This window comes from Anthonomus grandis, chromosome 5, assembly GCF_022605725.1.
Source record: "Anthonomus grandis grandis chromosome 5, icAntGran1.3, whole genome shotgun sequence".
In the NCBI taxonomy this organism is placed as follows: Eukaryota; Metazoa; Arthropoda; class Insecta; order Coleoptera; family Curculionidae; genus Anthonomus; species Anthonomus grandis.
In genome coordinates, this window is record NC_065550.1 from 36,349,331 (window position 1) to 36,366,831 (window position 17,501).

General features: G+C 34.0%; 1 protein-coding gene across 4 annotated transcripts in view; it reads left to right on the plus strand.

Moving 5' to 3' along the window:
• The first annotated feature begins 1,073 nt into the window (after positions 1-1,073).
• LOC126735922 (microtubule-associated protein RP/EB family member 1) overlaps positions 1,074-17,501 on the plus strand; it is a 37,101-nt gene continuing 20,673 nt past the window's right edge. Inside the window, exons 1-6 of one of the 4 annotated variants that reach the window (XM_050440043.1) lie at positions 1,074-1,240; positions 5,485-5,652; positions 9,572-9,678; positions 9,767-10,001; positions 16,242-16,357; positions 17,213-17,344. In XM_050440043.1, the coding sequence (XP_050296000.1) occupies positions 5,487-5,652; positions 9,572-9,678; positions 9,767-10,001; positions 16,242-16,357; positions 17,213-17,344 (756 nt within the window). In that variant the 5' untranslated portion in view covers positions 1,074-1,240; positions 5,485-5,486. Of the gene's footprint in view, positions 1,241-1,320; positions 1,488-5,484; positions 5,653-9,571; positions 9,679-9,766; positions 10,002-11,303; positions 11,581-16,241; positions 16,358-17,212; positions 17,345-17,501 lie in introns of those variants that run through there. The other 3 variants (XM_050440041.1, XM_050440044.1, XM_050440042.1) reach the window with 3 other exon arrangements.

The window sequence follows — 17,501 nt, forward strand, 5'->3', positions numbered from 1 at the left end:
ACGAATGAAAATATTGATTATCTTTTTTAAAGATATTACAATGCCCTATACTTCTAGTAATACTGTTATAAATAACTATTAAACCATTAAAAGTGTAATGAATTAAAGAGTATTTGTTTTCTCTAGGTCTTGATAAGTAAGTCCAAGATCTGGCAACAATGCACGTGTCCGCTTGTATAAAATCAAGGATGCTAAGATGGCGTCACTATGGCATCCTTAGTGGAAAAAAGTTTTGACTCTTAAACGGTGTTACCAATAAAAGAATAACAAATAAAGGATTGTTTTTGTAAAACATATTACTGTGCCATGTACCACTTGTGTCTAATTATTAAACTATTAAAAGTGTCAGTGCCTGAAAATCATTAGTTTTAAATGAAAACTTGGCAACCCTGCTTGAATTGTGACAGCAAGGCGTCACTAGTAGATAAAAGTTTTGACACTATAACAGGTCTGTCAATAAAAGAATAACAAATATTTTTTTTTTATATTTTTCAATTCCATATACTTCTAGTAATAGTGTTATAAATAAATGTTAAAGTATTAAAAGTGTTAGTAATCAGAAAGTATTTGTTTTCTTTAGTTGTTGATAAAAATCGGCAAATCTTGCAACGTTGCATGACATGTAACCGCTCGCACAGAATCAAGGGTGCCAAAATGGCGATTTTTATGGCGACCCTAGTGGAAATAAATTATGTACCTAAACAGTGCTGCCAATAAAAAATAGCAAATACAGATTTGTCTTTTTTTTAATATTGCTGTACCATAATATACATCTATTAATTAAAAATAATTGAACTAACTACTACTATCGCAAAATTTATTAGTTTTTCCTAGTTTTTCGTAAAAATCCTCAAACTTGGCAACGCTGCTTAAATGGTGACAGGTAAGCGTCACTAGCGGAAAAAAGTTTTGATAGTTTCCTCACCGGTGTTGCCAATAAAAGGATGGCAAATATTAATTATTTTTTTTAGTACAACTAACTTATTGCTATGGCATATAATACTATCATAATTACCTTTTAAACATACTTTATTTTTGTCCATGTTAAACATGAAATAAACCAATATTTCCTTAAAAACAATCCAATTGACATTTCTCTCTAGGGATTTTTAGTTGATTATGTTGGCAGTACATTAGCAACGTTCAGTAACTTAAATGGCCGAAAGGCCGGGTGTGAAATTTTGTGAAAGAAAGTGCTAATTTTCTAATATATCCCGGCAATAAATCACAAAATAAGCAGGTAATTATACACTCCGGCACGTTAATTTATCGGTAAACCTATTAAAGAGGTCCTAAGTAAAATTTTCGGAAACGTAAAAAGTCCGTTGACAAGATCCAGGAAGTTCAATTTCAAATGTCAGGGACCGCATTATGATAAAGCCTTCAAACGTTTCCTTGTAATTTCCCAGTTTTTACCCTAAAACCCGCTTAGAGGGGTGATCTTTACCCAGAAAACTACCCAAAAGGGACCTCCAGAAGCCTTAAAGGTAACAGGTTATTTTTAGAACTCTGTGTTGGTAAAAAGCAGTCAAGGGTAGGAGTCCCCACTTCATTATTTAACCATTTTCCTCTTAAACCACAAGTATTTTGCCTCAAGCTATTTGTTTTATGGTATTTTTTAATTAGGATGATACACACTTCTAGAAGATTTCTTAATTTTTAATGAAAAAATTTCTCTTTTTAAGTAGGACAAGTCGAGTTTTGTTCTTATAAAGTCATTAGCCTTGTCTCCTTATGTTAGTCATCTTTATGGCCTATTATCATTCGCAAAGGAAGTCAAATGAATATTATAGATATCAGTTATTATCTTATATTTGCATCATATCAATTAAATTTCTATATGTAGAATTTTTAAGCATACTCGTTAAGTTAGTAGCAAAGCCACAGATAAATTAACTGTATGTGGTTTTAATTTTTATATTATTTAGTATTTGATTATGAGATTATGCATGATTCTAGAGAAATCTTCTAAAAAAAAAATACTTCTATTTGATGAGTGTTGAAACACCAAATTCCGTTTATGCCCTAGTTGTTGCAGAATAATTTGGACAACTTGTAGTGCTCGAAGGCTTCATTTATAAATTTCACCCACCCGTTGCCATTATACAATGGAATCAGTAGAACTTAGGTACTATAAGGCCAAATTATTCTGGGGTGTTAGTTAATTTTAATTTTCAGTTAAAGTACATTTTTCCAGGCACTCACATGTTGCAAGCTTAAAGGAATTTAAGTCATTTTTTGGTACTTTTAGGCTAGGCAGTTGAAAACCTCAATTTCTCCTGAAAAATTGCTTGAAAGATGTTTCAACTGCCTGAAATAATAACTTAAATTCCAAGTTAGTCATAACTGTATAACAGTCAAATACTATTCTAGTTTAAGTAATTTTTCCAAGCAGTTGATGCAGTTAAAGGATGAATATAGCAAATAGTTACAACTGTCTTCCTTAACATCAAAAATTTGCATTTGCCTCTTTATAATGAAACTCAAAACTGAATATTTTGACAATAAATTGAAGTAATTTTTCCTCTCATTTGAATTTCTTAATTATTTTCTTATAGAATATTTGAATTATATGCTCAATTTTCATTGTGACAAGTTCAAGCCAGTTAATGCAATAATGAAGATGGAGTCATTATTTGTAAATTCTTGGTGGCACATTTTTTGTGATAGTCCTCATGTCGGTACTGGGCTTCTTTCTTAATTCCAAGAAATCTTTAGGCAGTAACAGTAGTTGGAACCATTTCCTATTACTTCAAGGCAGATGAGGTTATTAATTTTTTCCAGGGAGTTCTACTTTCCAGTCAGTTAAAGGCCTTCATTCATTCCCGAGAAGTAGCCCTCAACTGTCTGGAATTATTTTATTTTTTAATTCATGGAATGAAAGTGATTTACTTGGTAATGAGACCAGTTTTAAAGTAATTGGGGTACTTTTGTGATACTCTTACCCAATTGAACACTTCTTCTAGCGAGTTTATAAAAAAAACCTTTATCCATTTTTAGTCATCTTTTCCAGGCAATTGATGTCACTGTCCTTTTCTTTCAGGCAGTTTAGATATACTTTCCAGGAATTTAAAGCTATTCTCTCATTTCCAGGAGATGATTACTACATCAGTTCTCTGGCTCATTATGCCAGATTTTAGGTAGAATTTATCTCATGAAGACTGAATGCCACCTTGCTATCTAGGGGCTTTTATAGCAATTATGTTAGTAGGGATATAAAGGATTATGGAAAATAAGTTCATAAGATCTCATTCTAATAGTGTTTTCACTATTCCTAGTGTAATGCTTCTTGGTGACACTAAATGTGATTCTGGTTTTTTATTCCTGAGCTCTTTCCTAAGCATTTTCTGCTGTATTTAATACTAGCAACCAAAATGCCTCATTTGACTCTAACAATGATATTAATTAGAAAAAAGTTGAAATTGCACTTTGAAGTTGATGTAAGTAAGGGTGCTGATTAGGGTGTTAAAAGGATGCTGCCAATCTCTTTGTGTAAAATATTTAGTGATTCATTAAATCAGGGTTTGTTTTCTAAATATTGAAAGCTGGTCAACATTTGTCCAATTTTTAAAACTGGAATAAGCATCTTATCGTCCATTCCTAAGCTTTTCGAGAAATTTGTCAAGGTTGCTCTAAAGAAGGTTTTTCAAGAGATTTTTGCTGATCCAGACAGACAGTGACAGAGATGGATTTGTCAGTGATCACTCAATACCAACTTTTTCATATTCACTAACTTTATTTTTAGTTCATTCCATAAAGGCCATATGGTATCTATATACCATTAATATCAAGTGTTATCAATATCAGAGTCTCACAAGATTGTTCTTCTCCTGAAGTCAAAATGTCTCCTCTTAATTTAAATTTGTATAGGCAAGTCTGCTTTCCTCTAGATATTGAAATTCTGCACAATGATTTCTTGGTGCTAATTAAATAGCAAGTCTCTTTAACATTAATAAATGTTACTTCATGAGATTCAGTTGAAAGAGGAGTGGGTACTCTGTAGCATACTTAATTAATAATGGATATTTAAAGCATGTTGACTTGATAAAGGATCTTGGTCTCTATTTGGACCTTGCCCTTCAATTTTCTTATCACTTTGATGTTTTGTAAAGAGATCATGTAGAGTATACCTTGAATCTTTTTATATATCTCTGGTCAGATCAAGGCTTGAATTTGGTAATATAATATGGTCTCCCTAACTATCAAATTAACATCTGAATAGAATCGTGATCTTTTGATCTGTAAAGCTCTTTTGATCTGCTCACTCCTAGGTGTTTATACTTCCCCAATCAAGTCCGCCCTCTTTAAGATATTTGACTGGGAAACCTTCAGAATCAAAGAGATTAATAAACATTTTCTTATTCCCCAGAATAGAATAACGGAATATCATATGATTTTCTTAATTTCTATCTGTCCATTATAGCTCAGATTTTTAAGCCTACATTAGCAGCTACTTTAGAAAGAAAGAAACTTTTTTAAGTTGCTAAGAGTTTAGTTGTTACGACTCCTTTGTGAAAAATAAAAATTCAATTTATTAATTACATTAACGAATTAAGAATTCTTGGGAGGGATCATGTGGTCAAGTTCAACACTTCGATGTGGACACCGGTTCGGCGTTTTTGTTTACGCTCTTGTGTAGGCCCGGTACTGTAAGTCCTGCGGACGTCCCTTGTAAGCCTTCAGCCTTAATATATTGTGATTTGCCCCACCCAGCGAAGGACCAGCGCTTTTACAAGAAAACACACTAATTTCTTTCTATTTAGAATTTACTTTCCAAACAGCTACACTACTAAATATTACACACGTAATTAACGGTTTCCCGTTCACAAATTTCTAGCGCCGAAACTCAACTGTTAGGGAACGTGCTATGTGCTAAACTAAAATACGAAAAGCGCGAGAGAAAGGATGCAGCGTGTGACCGTTGATTGAATATTTGGGTAAATAAAAATTTTAATTAAAATTTTTAAATAATAAAATATTCAATCAACGGTGTGACGTAACCCAATTACAGGTTCAGAGGCGACTGACTGACTTATTTGTCTTGCCCTGCATAAAAATATATTTTTTTCGCATAGATAGCCGTTCTAAGAAATATTGACGCTTGCAAGTTAAGACTCTGTCGACGGCCTATGTATGATTTCGCGGTTGTCGATCATGATTTACTTATTTGATATTGAATTAAATTAAATCCAAACAACATCAGTAGGATTGAAAATGTTCAGCACAAGTTTGTCAAGGTACACTTCTTGCTACTGATCAAACGACGTCATATCTGACTTAATCCCTTGTCAAATATAAGGAAGTACTATTTTGCTTTTAAGACTCTAAATGGAATATCAAGATGCTCATTAAATTCCTTTAAAAAGTTTGCAATTAGACTAATCTTAAGTTAGTCTTTTAGTTCTGATTTTTAAGTGATAATATGGTTTCTGAAAATGTTGTAAACATTGATGATAAATTAATTTTTGAATAATTTCCTTACAGCCATGGCGGTGAACGTATACTCGACAAATGTTACAACAGAGAACCTCTCTCGGCATGATATGCTCGCTTGGGTCAACGAATGCCTCCAGAGTAGTTTTGGCAAAATCGAAGAATTATGCACTGGCGCTGCATACTGTCAATTCATGGATATGCTCTTCCCATCATCAGGTAAATAACCATATATTTATTTATTAAGTGTTTAGGATACAAACAGGTAAAAGCCAAAAATAGCCCATCCTGATATTACAATAATAATTTAAACTTACTATAAATTAACTAATAAGTAATAGCAATTTTTAGGTAATATCTAACTAAATGCTCAATTTTACAGAGTATTGGCTTACAGTATCACAAAACAATTTCCTATGACTTACCTGGTTCTAAATATTGAAATTTAAGTATGTATTTAAATTGTCGCAAAGTAATCCAGGTTAAAATCATTAGAATGCAAATGAACAGTCTACATGCAGGTACATTAAACATAATTTTACAAAGAATATTTGCAGAGTTTGATAAGTTGTTAATAATTTGAAATAATGCTAAAATGTTTGTGTTTTTTCTCAACTTCTAGAATGTGAGGTCAGGCTAATGTGTAGTATTGTGGCTCACTACTTAGAAATGAGTTTTATAACATAAAAACCTTATAAATGTATTTTCTCAAGTCAAGTGTTAATGTTTTTTTGTATCTAGGGTTCCATATTACTTCATTGTGCCAACCTTTGGAAATGATTATGGGAAAGTCCCTTCCAATATGTAGTCATTAAATAATTTTAATTTAATTTAATTTTATTAATTTATTGTCCAACAGGAAAATTCCAATACAAAAGACAATTATGAGTAATATGGTAACAAAAAAATACAACTCAACTAACAAACTTAAACAAACTATGCATATAACAAGAGTAAATCCATCCAAAAGTAATTATGAATAGTAAGAAAAAAAGTGACCCTGAAACTGACCCAAAACACCTCCAGTCCACCTAATACTGATCAAATCAAGAACTTTAATCAATTGAGAACCAATAATTTATACTGCAGAAGATAATGCTTGCATAACAAGCAGTTGTAGAGCCATTAAAAAGGTCAATGTGATTCTCACTATTTAGTGTGTTAAACCATGAACAGGCTCGGTATAAAGGAGCATCTCTGGTCAAGTTGGTACAAGTATTCTCAAGATAAAATTCAACTGGCCTTCTTATGTGTATAGGAGGTACAAAAAAATTTAATTCACCCAAAATGTCTGGAGCATCAATTTTATTGCAGCAGAGTTTAAATAAAAAAAGTTGGCTGCATAGTGTGACACAATGTTTAAGGAAAAAAAAGTTAAATCTCTGAAGAAGCAAGCTATTATCGCAGTCTCTTGGGGGGTAAAAACCAGCAGCTTTGACGTTTAAATATTTTAAAAATTTACATTGTACATACTTGAGCCAGTCAATATGTCCCTTATAGTTAGGGAACCATACCGTTACAGCATAAAGCAATTTAGATTTTTTCAAGCTACTAGATAAAGCAAATTCAGAAAACCTTTTGTAGACCCAATGATAAAACCAAAAGTTTTTAATGACGCTTTTACAACTTCATCTATCGATTTGCTGAATGTGAGTCTGTTGTCAATTTCCACCCCCCAAGTCCCCGGTTCCAAGAGCTAACTCGTTCAAGAGCAAAATTACCCAGGTTGTAGGTAAAATTAAATTCATTTTGAAGGTTGACAGAATTTTGCACTTTTTAATGTTGAGATAGGGTGTCGGTTAAAAAAAAGGTCTTATAAGCAAATTTTTGATTCTCTCATAGCATTATCATTCATGCCATAATAAATCACAACTTTCTAAGGTTTTTTAACTCCATTAAGGCATCACAAACTTAATTAGTCAGTAATAAATTTGATATTATGTTGTGTGCTATCTGATGAGTTAAAATCTGAAGAGCCACATCCCACACGGCTTTAGGTTTATTAGATTTGGATTGTATATATTTATTATTGGCCTGTTTTTTGGCATTTTCTACTTTATTTCGATATAGAAATCTATATTTATCTTCTCACTCGTGCATTTTAGTTCTGGATCAAGCCATTTAATATTTAACTTCGGATATCTATTAACCCTCGTTTTAAAAGGAAAAGGAGATATGTGTTCAATTTTTTCAACTAATTCAATAAAGTCTAAAGGAACCTTAGCTCAAAAAGATTTTCATTGTAGATGTTTCTGCACTAAAATAGCAGTTCCTCCATGTACTTTGTGACTCTTGCAAAAAATTTAGCAAGTATATAAACCTGCAATGTGCACAGATTGCATCTTGTCCTGTTGTAGCCAGTGTAATGTGTGTAATTTTTTGTCTTATGCATTTTATATTAATATGATATATGGACAACACCTGCGGAACTATCAGTATATTTTTATTTGCATTAGTTTTTTACATAATTGAGCAAATGACGTAAAGAATAAAAGGATTGAAATATAAAATTTAAGCTAGTAGAAAGGTAACAAAACAAGCTATAATTGAAATTTTCTGCTGAAACAAAGCTATACAGGACGAAGCAACGTCATACAAAGGAGGATCTAGCTCCCATGGGATTAATTAATTTTGCTTATCTAGATTTCATAGCCTTATATAAACAAAATTCAAAATAAATATTCTAAATATCTAATATAAGTTACAATTATTATCTCAAAGTAAAATTATAAAAACATTTAATCTGCAACCAGTGGTAAACAGCTTTTTTAAATTGGTCCGTAGATTCAATACTTCTAATATCAGCAGGTAACATTCTATAAGCCCTGATGGCCATTTAATGAGAACCCCTTTCATAGTAAGCTGAATTATGCGATGGAATGCTGAAATAGCTTCTATGTCGTGTAATCATAGTTACAACCTCATCGTACATTGGCCTATTTTCAACAAACAAATGATTGTGTTTTTTCACGAATAACATGAAGGAAGAAAAGTATAAGGAGGGAAGGGTGAGTATTTTTAGTTTGCTGAAGTAAGGTCTACAGGAAGAGCTCCTCTTGCTGATCCCCAGAAACAAATACCATATTGTAAGATTGACTGTACCTGTCCGAAATAAAATAGGTGAAGAGATACCTCGGACACTACATCCCTTAATCTTTAATCAATCCGCACAAGCTAGCTAATCTGGAATAAAGGTTTTTAGTATGCTTCTCCCAATTTAAATTGGGGTCAATGTGTATTCCTAAGAATTTAATACTATTGGCTACAGGAATTGAATTTTTCATTCCAATGTTCTGTTTGCCCTTAGAGGAAGACCCTCTGATGTCTTGGCCCAGATTAGGCTAGTCAAGTCATCAGCCTGGATGAGTTATCCGTCACAGATCGTTAGACAGGTCATTGATGAAACCCAAAAACAGGAATAGGGTCCAATGACACTTTCCTGGTCAGAAGCAACATGCTTAATAAGTGAAATATCTAAGTGGTGAATATTATTTGATGTGAGGTTGGATGAAAATTTTGACCCTGGGATTTGCTCATGATTCTGTTAGTCAAAGTCAAATGGCATGATTGGCAAATTGAACCACTAGTCCATGCAGTGGTAGTCATTAACATATAATAAAAATAAAATAGGACCTAACACTGTCCCTTGAGGTACACCACTTTAAAGGTGTGCTATCCCTGAAGAAAATCCAGATGCAACCACCCTCTGGGTGCGACCAGAGTACTGGATTTATTTTAAAAGACCTGCCAATTCTATATTTGAGCCAAATCTCAAGCTCAAGTATATTTTTTTAGGTCCGAGAATGTACCCTAAATTTTAAATGCTGTCATTTCAGTTGACTGTATCTCAAGCTTCTCAACATATTGAAAGTGTACTTTCCTTTCCACAAGATGAAGTTCCAGCTGGTCTACATATTATTTCTACGGTTTTCAACTAAGCCGAAATCCTCATAATATTTGTATTTACTCCCTTATAATTAATTTAATAAAAAAAATTAACAAATTTCACGTAAAACAGAAATCAGTCAAATCCGTTACACGAGTTTCTAAAATATATTTAAATTTTCAATAATAATTTACACGTAAACTAGGTCGCAATAATAATTTTTTGAAAATAATTCAATAACTTCCTTCCTAGGCTCCGTTCAGTTGAAACGAGTGAAATTCCGCACCAACCTCGAGCACGAGTACATTCAAAACTTCAAAATCCTACAGGCGGCCTTTAAGAAAATGGGCGTGGATAAGGTAAGTGCGTCTTCCCAAATGTCTTCTACCCTCAAAAAAAAATCTCACTGTTACACGACCGATTGTTAAAAAGCGAAAAGCGTTATAGATAATCCCGGTAGACAAGCTGATAAAGGGCCGCTTTCAAGACAACTTCGAGTTTCTGCAGTGGTTCAAAAAGTTTTTCGATGCGAATTACGACGGGAGCGAGTATGACGCGCTCGAGGCCCGGGGCGGGATCCCTTTGGGCTCGGGGGCTAAACAACAACAACAACAAAATGGTCATCAGCATCATCATGCTCTACCAGCTGCTACCAGGGCGCCGCCCCCACCAAGACAACAGGGTAGGATTGAGGGAGAGACTGGAATGTCTATTTTTCATCATTAGCTTGCCCTTTTAGCAGACACTTGTTACTGTCCTGTCTTAGTTTCCTGTAGGCAGTTCGATGTCCTTCTCAGCTCATTTTTTTTTTGTGTTTTTCTCATCCGATTTGGTTGTTTTTGCTTTTTTGTTAAACGTCTTTAGGGTGACACACTCATACACTTTTACACATTTTCATCCTGATAAAAAAATACTTTGGGCAGTCTCATACATGTTTGCCATATCCTTCAGGTCTTTTTGGGTCCTGAACATGACTGTTGAAACCCTTCAAAGCATTGTTCAACATACTCCAAGTTAAGTCCTTTTTTTCCAGGCATTTTATGCCTTAATATTTTCCAGGAGAAGTGAAAGTTGTTTTTGCAGGCATTTGAGGCAACTAAGAGATTTTCTGCTTCTTCAAGGCGTTTTGGATGCTTGAAATTTCCACTTTTTTATTTGTGATTTTCTATTATTTCTAGGATGTTCATAAAGGCCTTAAATGTTTTCTTGGGAGTTACTGGGGAAAACTTAACAGGCCTATATTATTTTTTGGTAATACCTTAAATAAATAAACTCAATTCACCTTTTCTTTTCTTAGGATTACTTTAATTCCAATTACATTAAATAATGTTCAACTTTCTGGAATAGTTGTTGACTTTCTGGTTGCTTGGGAATTGAAGATTGAACAACTGTTCTAGGCACTTCATGTAAACTTGTAGTAATGGAAAGCATTTTTTGGTACATCCAGGGAGCAGAATGCTTCAGCGTTATACAGGGAGTTTCTTGGAATATTTTTTTTAATGTCCAGAGGTTAAGATTATTTTCAAATTTCCAATGTCAAATTGTCATTGTTGAAACACCCTCAACGCTTTCCCAAGTGCGATGGCTTGTTAAGACACACCAGTCAATTCCCAAGGATACTGTGATGAATAAAGCGGACACATATAACTATTGTAACGACTTTATATTTTTTCTTGTGAAAGAGCGGGATGCATGTATTCACGGTCAAGTAAACCTAATCGGGGCAATATGGGCCCTCTTTATTGCTTTCTTTTTTTAGCATATTCTCATATTTTATAGACTTTATTCAAAGTTGCTTGTAGTTTGCTTTGGAACTGAATAACTACTTTAAATCCGAGTAATTTTTCAAATCAAAGAAAGAGTTGGGTTAGCTTTGGAGACTTTGCAGAAAAAACCCTTAACAGAGAGATACATACACAAACACCATCCCGTCATAAAGTCATCGTCATCATCATCATCACACAGATTCACCTCCTCATTTTAGATCGTACCGATCGACAAGCTGGTGAAGGGCCGTTTCCAAGATAACTTCGAGTTTTTGCAATGGTTCAAGAAGTTCTTCGACGCGAACTACCGGGGGAACGAGTACGACGCGTTGGGCGCCAGGGGCGGCGAGCAGATGGGCAACGGGGGCGCGAACGCGCCCAAGGGCCACGGCATGATGCAACGGAAACCGGCGGCGATGGTGCAGCCGACCGCCGCCCCCAATCGGGCCGGTGCCGCCTCCGTCGCCAACAAGCCTGTCGGCAAGGCCAGGGCCAGTAGGTTTTGTTTTGTTTTTTCCTTTTTTTTATTTTATTTATTTTTTTACCTACGGCCAGACAGTGTCTTTAATAGGCAGGGTTATCCAAATTAAGTGTCCACCATTGGTGACATTGTTATTAGTGAAAATACAAAGTATGTATAAAAAATATAAAGTGCTTTGAACCTATAAACAAAACAATTTTTGACAACAAAGTTTTAATCCGTCGGTTTTCCAAGCATAGTTTCTCGATTTCCTTCAAAAGTAAATGGTGGTCATACCCTTGCTCTGGATAACATCCAAAATGTTATTTATTTATTTCAATATACGGCAGAGCCAGTTTACAAAAACAAAATAGATAATATAACAATATAAATTCAATACTAGTTGAATTACAAAAAAAAAATATACCAAGATAAAACCTCTAAAAAAAACAATCATCAACAGGGCTAAAAACTTAACACTATCCAAGGAGCGTAGGTTAAAGTATAAGATTATTTATTTTCGATTTGAATGACCGTAAGCCGTTGGAAAATGGATCCAAACTATTTTCATTAAAGAAACGCAAAGTCCTAGTCAGTGGAGAAAAAAACCCATAGTTAGGAGCCATAGTTAGTAGAAGAGTTGATAGGTGTTAAAAGGAATTTTCTTCCAAGACAGTAGGATAATGATAGAAACCATTTAAGATCTTAAAAAACGTTAAAGCATCAAAATAATGCCGTCTGACTTCAAGATTAGGTATATTAAACTGGACACTGATAGCATTATAGTCGATGTAATAATTACGAAAAATATTAACCCAGCTCTATAAGCAAGGGATCTTAAGACTCTTCTTTGTACAGCCTCAAGGCGTTCAATATGAGAACCATAATAAGGGGACCAAATTACAGACGCAGGAAGGAACGTACCAAAGAGTAATAAAGTAATTTGAGACAGTAAGGTGAAAGATGTACACTATTTCTAGTGATAAAACCAAGACTATGCATATTCCTGTTAATAATATCCAAAATGTGCGGCAAAAAAGTTAGCTTGGTATCGAAAAGAACACCTAAATCTTTAACTGTATCAACTATTAAATCAATGAAATTTTTATAAAACATGTATTTCAAAAATTTATACTGTATGCGTTTTTTAAATATTTTTAATCCATACCTCATTTTGAAGAGACTATATAATACTACTGTATTCTAGTCTTGGTGATATCAAGTTTCTGTGAAGTTTCAAGCGACACTCTGTATTCAAACTTTTGGTAAATCTAATGATGGAACATATTACAGTCACATTTTCAAACCCAAGTCTCTCTCACGTTTTCTGAATTCAGAAGCTGTATACCATTAAAGGAGTATGTTTTACAAGTCCACCACAGTATTTAAATTATTTTGTAAACAAACGCAATCATCTGGATATTTTAAAATCATCATTGCAATAAAGTAAATTTTGCAATATTTTATTAACCGAATAGATTTCATTAATATAGTAACATTGGTCATAAATTGGAACCTTGAGAGACTCCAGAGGAACTAGTAAAAACATCGGATCCGGCTCCCCTGATCTTACTGTTGCCTATTTAACAAATAAAATTTGATAAGTTCAATTAGTAAGTAGATGACATTCTTATAAAGTCTAACCTTATTGAATGCCTTTTCCGTATCTGTATTAACAAATGGGACCAATGGTATTACATTAATTAATGTTTTAGATTTTTTCCTTTAGGGCCATTTACAAATTTCATAATTTGAAAGGATTTTTAGCTTTATTCCAGGAATTATTTCGATTCATTTGTTTTGTATGTTCCATGGGATTATTTTTTATACAATTGACATCGCTTCTTATATTTTAACTTGTGAAATTGTGTTTTTACGCCTTCTAGGAGTTTCAAAAAAAAGATTCCAAGACTCTTGAGTAATTTTTCATTTCAACTCCAAGAATTTAATGCTATTTCAAATGCCAGGGTCGTCAGTATGTTTTTATTATCAGTATTTATTTATTTAATTCTTATAGGTGTACAGCTTTTGTGTACATAATCATGTTAAATTTTTTTTTGGGTCTTTTGCCACTGATTACTCATAACTGGTGAAAAATCTGAGCCGTTGCTATATGAATTTTTTACGACAACTTCAGAGCCCATAAAAGCTTTAATATCTAAGAAATTTAAAAGCAAAGCTGAAAGATTATTTAGAAAACAGCCCAACAACAAACAATTAATAGATCTAGTACAAAATTACCTGAATCAATAAAGAATAATAATCAAAGTACTGTGACAGTATAATTGTATAAGTAATATAACTAAATTGTATAACACACAATGACAAAGAAGCAATATACATATTTATAACCAATTGTTAACCGTTCGAATGAATCTCGAGTAAGGCCAACTCAGATTTATTTGGTTTGTAACCTCATTGAATACTGAACAGACCCCATACACTTGGTGATGCTTAAATCAAGTTGGTACGAACTTGTGGTAGGTTGAAAGGATTTTGCTCTGTCTAGCAGCAATTCTTGGGACAATAAAATTAATTCTGCTCAACAAAGAGGGACACACACAGGGACACCATCTATCAACTTATAAAATCGTCTGCGCTTGAGTAGTCTTTGAAAGTTAAATCTTTGAATTAGTTTTTCACTGTCTGACCCACTTGGGAGATAAATTAAGGAATTTCAAATCCTGTGAACATTCTCCAACTCATTTACATAACTGATGTATATATAGGTGAGCAAAAAACAATAAGAGTTAAACTTTAGTTTACTCATAAATAAAGAGGTATAAACCCAATAACAAGGAGGATAGCTAATAAAGAACAAATTTAAAGCCGAATACAAAATTGAAACAGATAAAATTCAATTGAAACAAATAAGTAACTAAAAATTCCAAAAAAGAAAAACACACAAGTATATATAAAAACAAATTAGAAAAAAAAGGAGGAATAACTGAAATAAATCACAGTGGTTTTGCACCTATCTTTTCTGGACCCTTTCAAGGCTTTCTATGTGAGTATCATACCCTGGGGACCAAACTATTGAGGCATATTCCAACTTTGACCTCACAAATGACAAATGCAAAGTACAACGTTTTCAGCATATCAATGCTATGAAACTCACGGCCTAGTCTGACAAGGAACTTCATGTTCTTGGATGTTTCTTTTATAGTGTTTTGCGAATGACGCTTGCGGTCGAAGGTAACCTCAAAGTCCCTAAAGGATTTTAGATTAGATTAGAAGGATGGTTAGATTTTATGATAAATAATTGAACTTTACATTTGTTCATGTTCATAGAGTACTGATTTAATTTGCGCCTCAATCAGTAAGTAAATATCCCTCTAGAGAGCTTGACAGTCCCTATATGAGTGAAGTGTTGCACAGCCAAGTTCAAAATTTTATCATATTTTAATTGTAATACCTCCTCTATGTAACCGCCCTTGTTTTTAAGGCTGTGCTGTGTATACTTTTTTAATTTAACATACTACGACTTCAAGCCCTGAAGATGAATTAAATATAATTGGAAACGTTGGCAAGAAACAAATAGTTTTCTTTAACAATTGACCAATACACTCCCAAAATACCGCTTTTATTATTTATAATAGTGTAATTAGTGTTTTCGCTCTTGTCTGATTTGTAAACTGGAGTTACATGTGAGAGCTTCCAAGCTGCAGAAATAGTCCTAAAGGGTTCGCTCAAGATGTAGGCGCAATATCGTAAAAAGAAAAATGGTAGCATATATGGCCCAATTGTCACTTTGTTTTTCATGGTCTTTAAAGCGTCGAGAATTTCCTGTACTAATGAGAAGGATATGTCAATAATAGGATTAATTAAAGGTGTATTATTGAAGCAGAGGAAGTAACCTGCGTATTACTTGGGCTGAATGATCTCTGGAAAAGGCATCTACGATCTTTTGGGTACCTACCTGAAATGTAATTATCATTATATTCCTTGGCATTTGGGATCCTACTGGAACTGGATTGTTTTGTGTTAATATATAATTATGATCAGAATTCGAAGGGCATATTGTTGGTGTGACGTTACTATTTCAAAAACTCCAGATTCCAAAAAAAAAACAATTTCAGGACTATTAAATAATTTTACATTCTATTACAATTAAATACAATATATAAAAAAAGAGTTCAATATGTTTTAAAATTTCCGCCGGGCATTTGAAAAGTTTTTTAACTCGATTCCAGATACTTGGAATTGTTTGTTTTATGTACATATGTCAGGGAATAATTTTTCATATTCCAGGCATTTAAAGCCATGTTAATTGTTTTCTAGGAATTTCTGAAATGACTTTAAATCTTATTTTAGGCACTGTTTATTATGCCTTCCAAAAATCTTCCATATACATGCTTTCTCAAAAAAAAAATTCAAACTGGTGGATAGTATCTTTCTTTCTCACATGAGAAGGTCTTCTCTAAGTTGACTTTAAGAGTGACATAATTATCACTAAAATATGAATTTTGTACCAGAATATAAATGTATAATAATATAATATTTCCTTAACTCTAATTTAGGCCCGATAAATGATATTTATCTGTTACTTTCCTCATCCTCATCATCACCACGCTCATTGTTATCTCACTTACCATTCACCCCTTTTTCCCCCAGCTTACACCGCTACGCACCCTTTATAATCCACCGGAAACGGTCTTAACAGGCAATCATTAATTTTTCTTCTTGCGTTTGTTAGTGCCTAAAGCGGCCCCCAAGGCGGCCCCGATCGCTGCCAGGCCCGCCCCCAACCGGAACGCCGGCGACTTATCCGGGAAAATCGAGGATTTAAATACTCAGATCGCCGAGTATAAGGTGAGAATTTTTATTTTAAGTGAATGTTTAATATGGGGCCGGCATAAGTCAGTTAACGCTGTCCTGCGCTATTCAAAAATAGTGCGAACGCGGCAACGGTGCTTGCCTTACCGAATTTGTGCGATTAGAGGTGGGGAGTATGGTACTTGTCACTACTTGTTGTTAGTTTACGATTGTGGGTCACCGTATTTCGCTATTTTCAACAAGACGGCGCCCCGCCGCACTTCGGACTTGAAGTTCGCGAATACCTGAATGCCGAGATTGGTATGTGGATAGGAAGAAGAGGAAGAATTGAGTGGCCAGCACGGTCACCCGACCTAACGCCATGTGATTTTTCTCTGTGGGGAGTACTCAAAAACAAAATGTTCGCCACCCACTTACGTGACATTGAACACTTGAAAATGAGAATTCAAGAGGAATTTGATGCACTTCGCAACAACCCAAAATTCTTTGATAAAACCTGCAAAAGCGTAAATAATTAAATACAGTTTGATACAACTGCAATTGAATACAAAATGTAATTTTTAAATCATAATTACTTTCGTATATAAATAATCAAAGCAATAAACTATTTTTCTGTATCGTTTTTTTTTTTCTTTTTGTTTGGTATGCAAATTGGTTAACTGACTTATGCCGACCTCTGTATAACTTTGATAATCAAATTACGATACAGTTTTACCGCTAACCAAAACTCTTTATGTTACTCTCGACACGTGTTTCGCTAACGATGTTAGCGTCTGTTTATCAGTTTTAATCTTCTCCCGAAGATGTTTTTGGTCAGCAGTAAAACTGTCTGGTCAATTGAGTGTCACAACAAAGGTTCCAACCATAGGACTAACCTTGATAATGTTATAGATGACCGTAGAGGGGCTGGAAAAAGAGCGAGATTTTTACTTCGGAAAGTTGAGGGACATCGAGGTGATGTGCCAAGAGGAAGAGAACAATCCCCTGATCCAGAAGATTTTAGATGTACTGTACGCCACAGAGGTGAGCCACCCTTTTTTTTTTAACATTAGGGAACTTCATCGTCTTTTGTCAGTATAAAACATACTAAGGCAAGACATATTTGGTTATTCTCGTGGAGAAAAGTTTATTTATTAATGTGTTAAACTTAGATGAACTGCAACTGTGGGGATTGGAATTA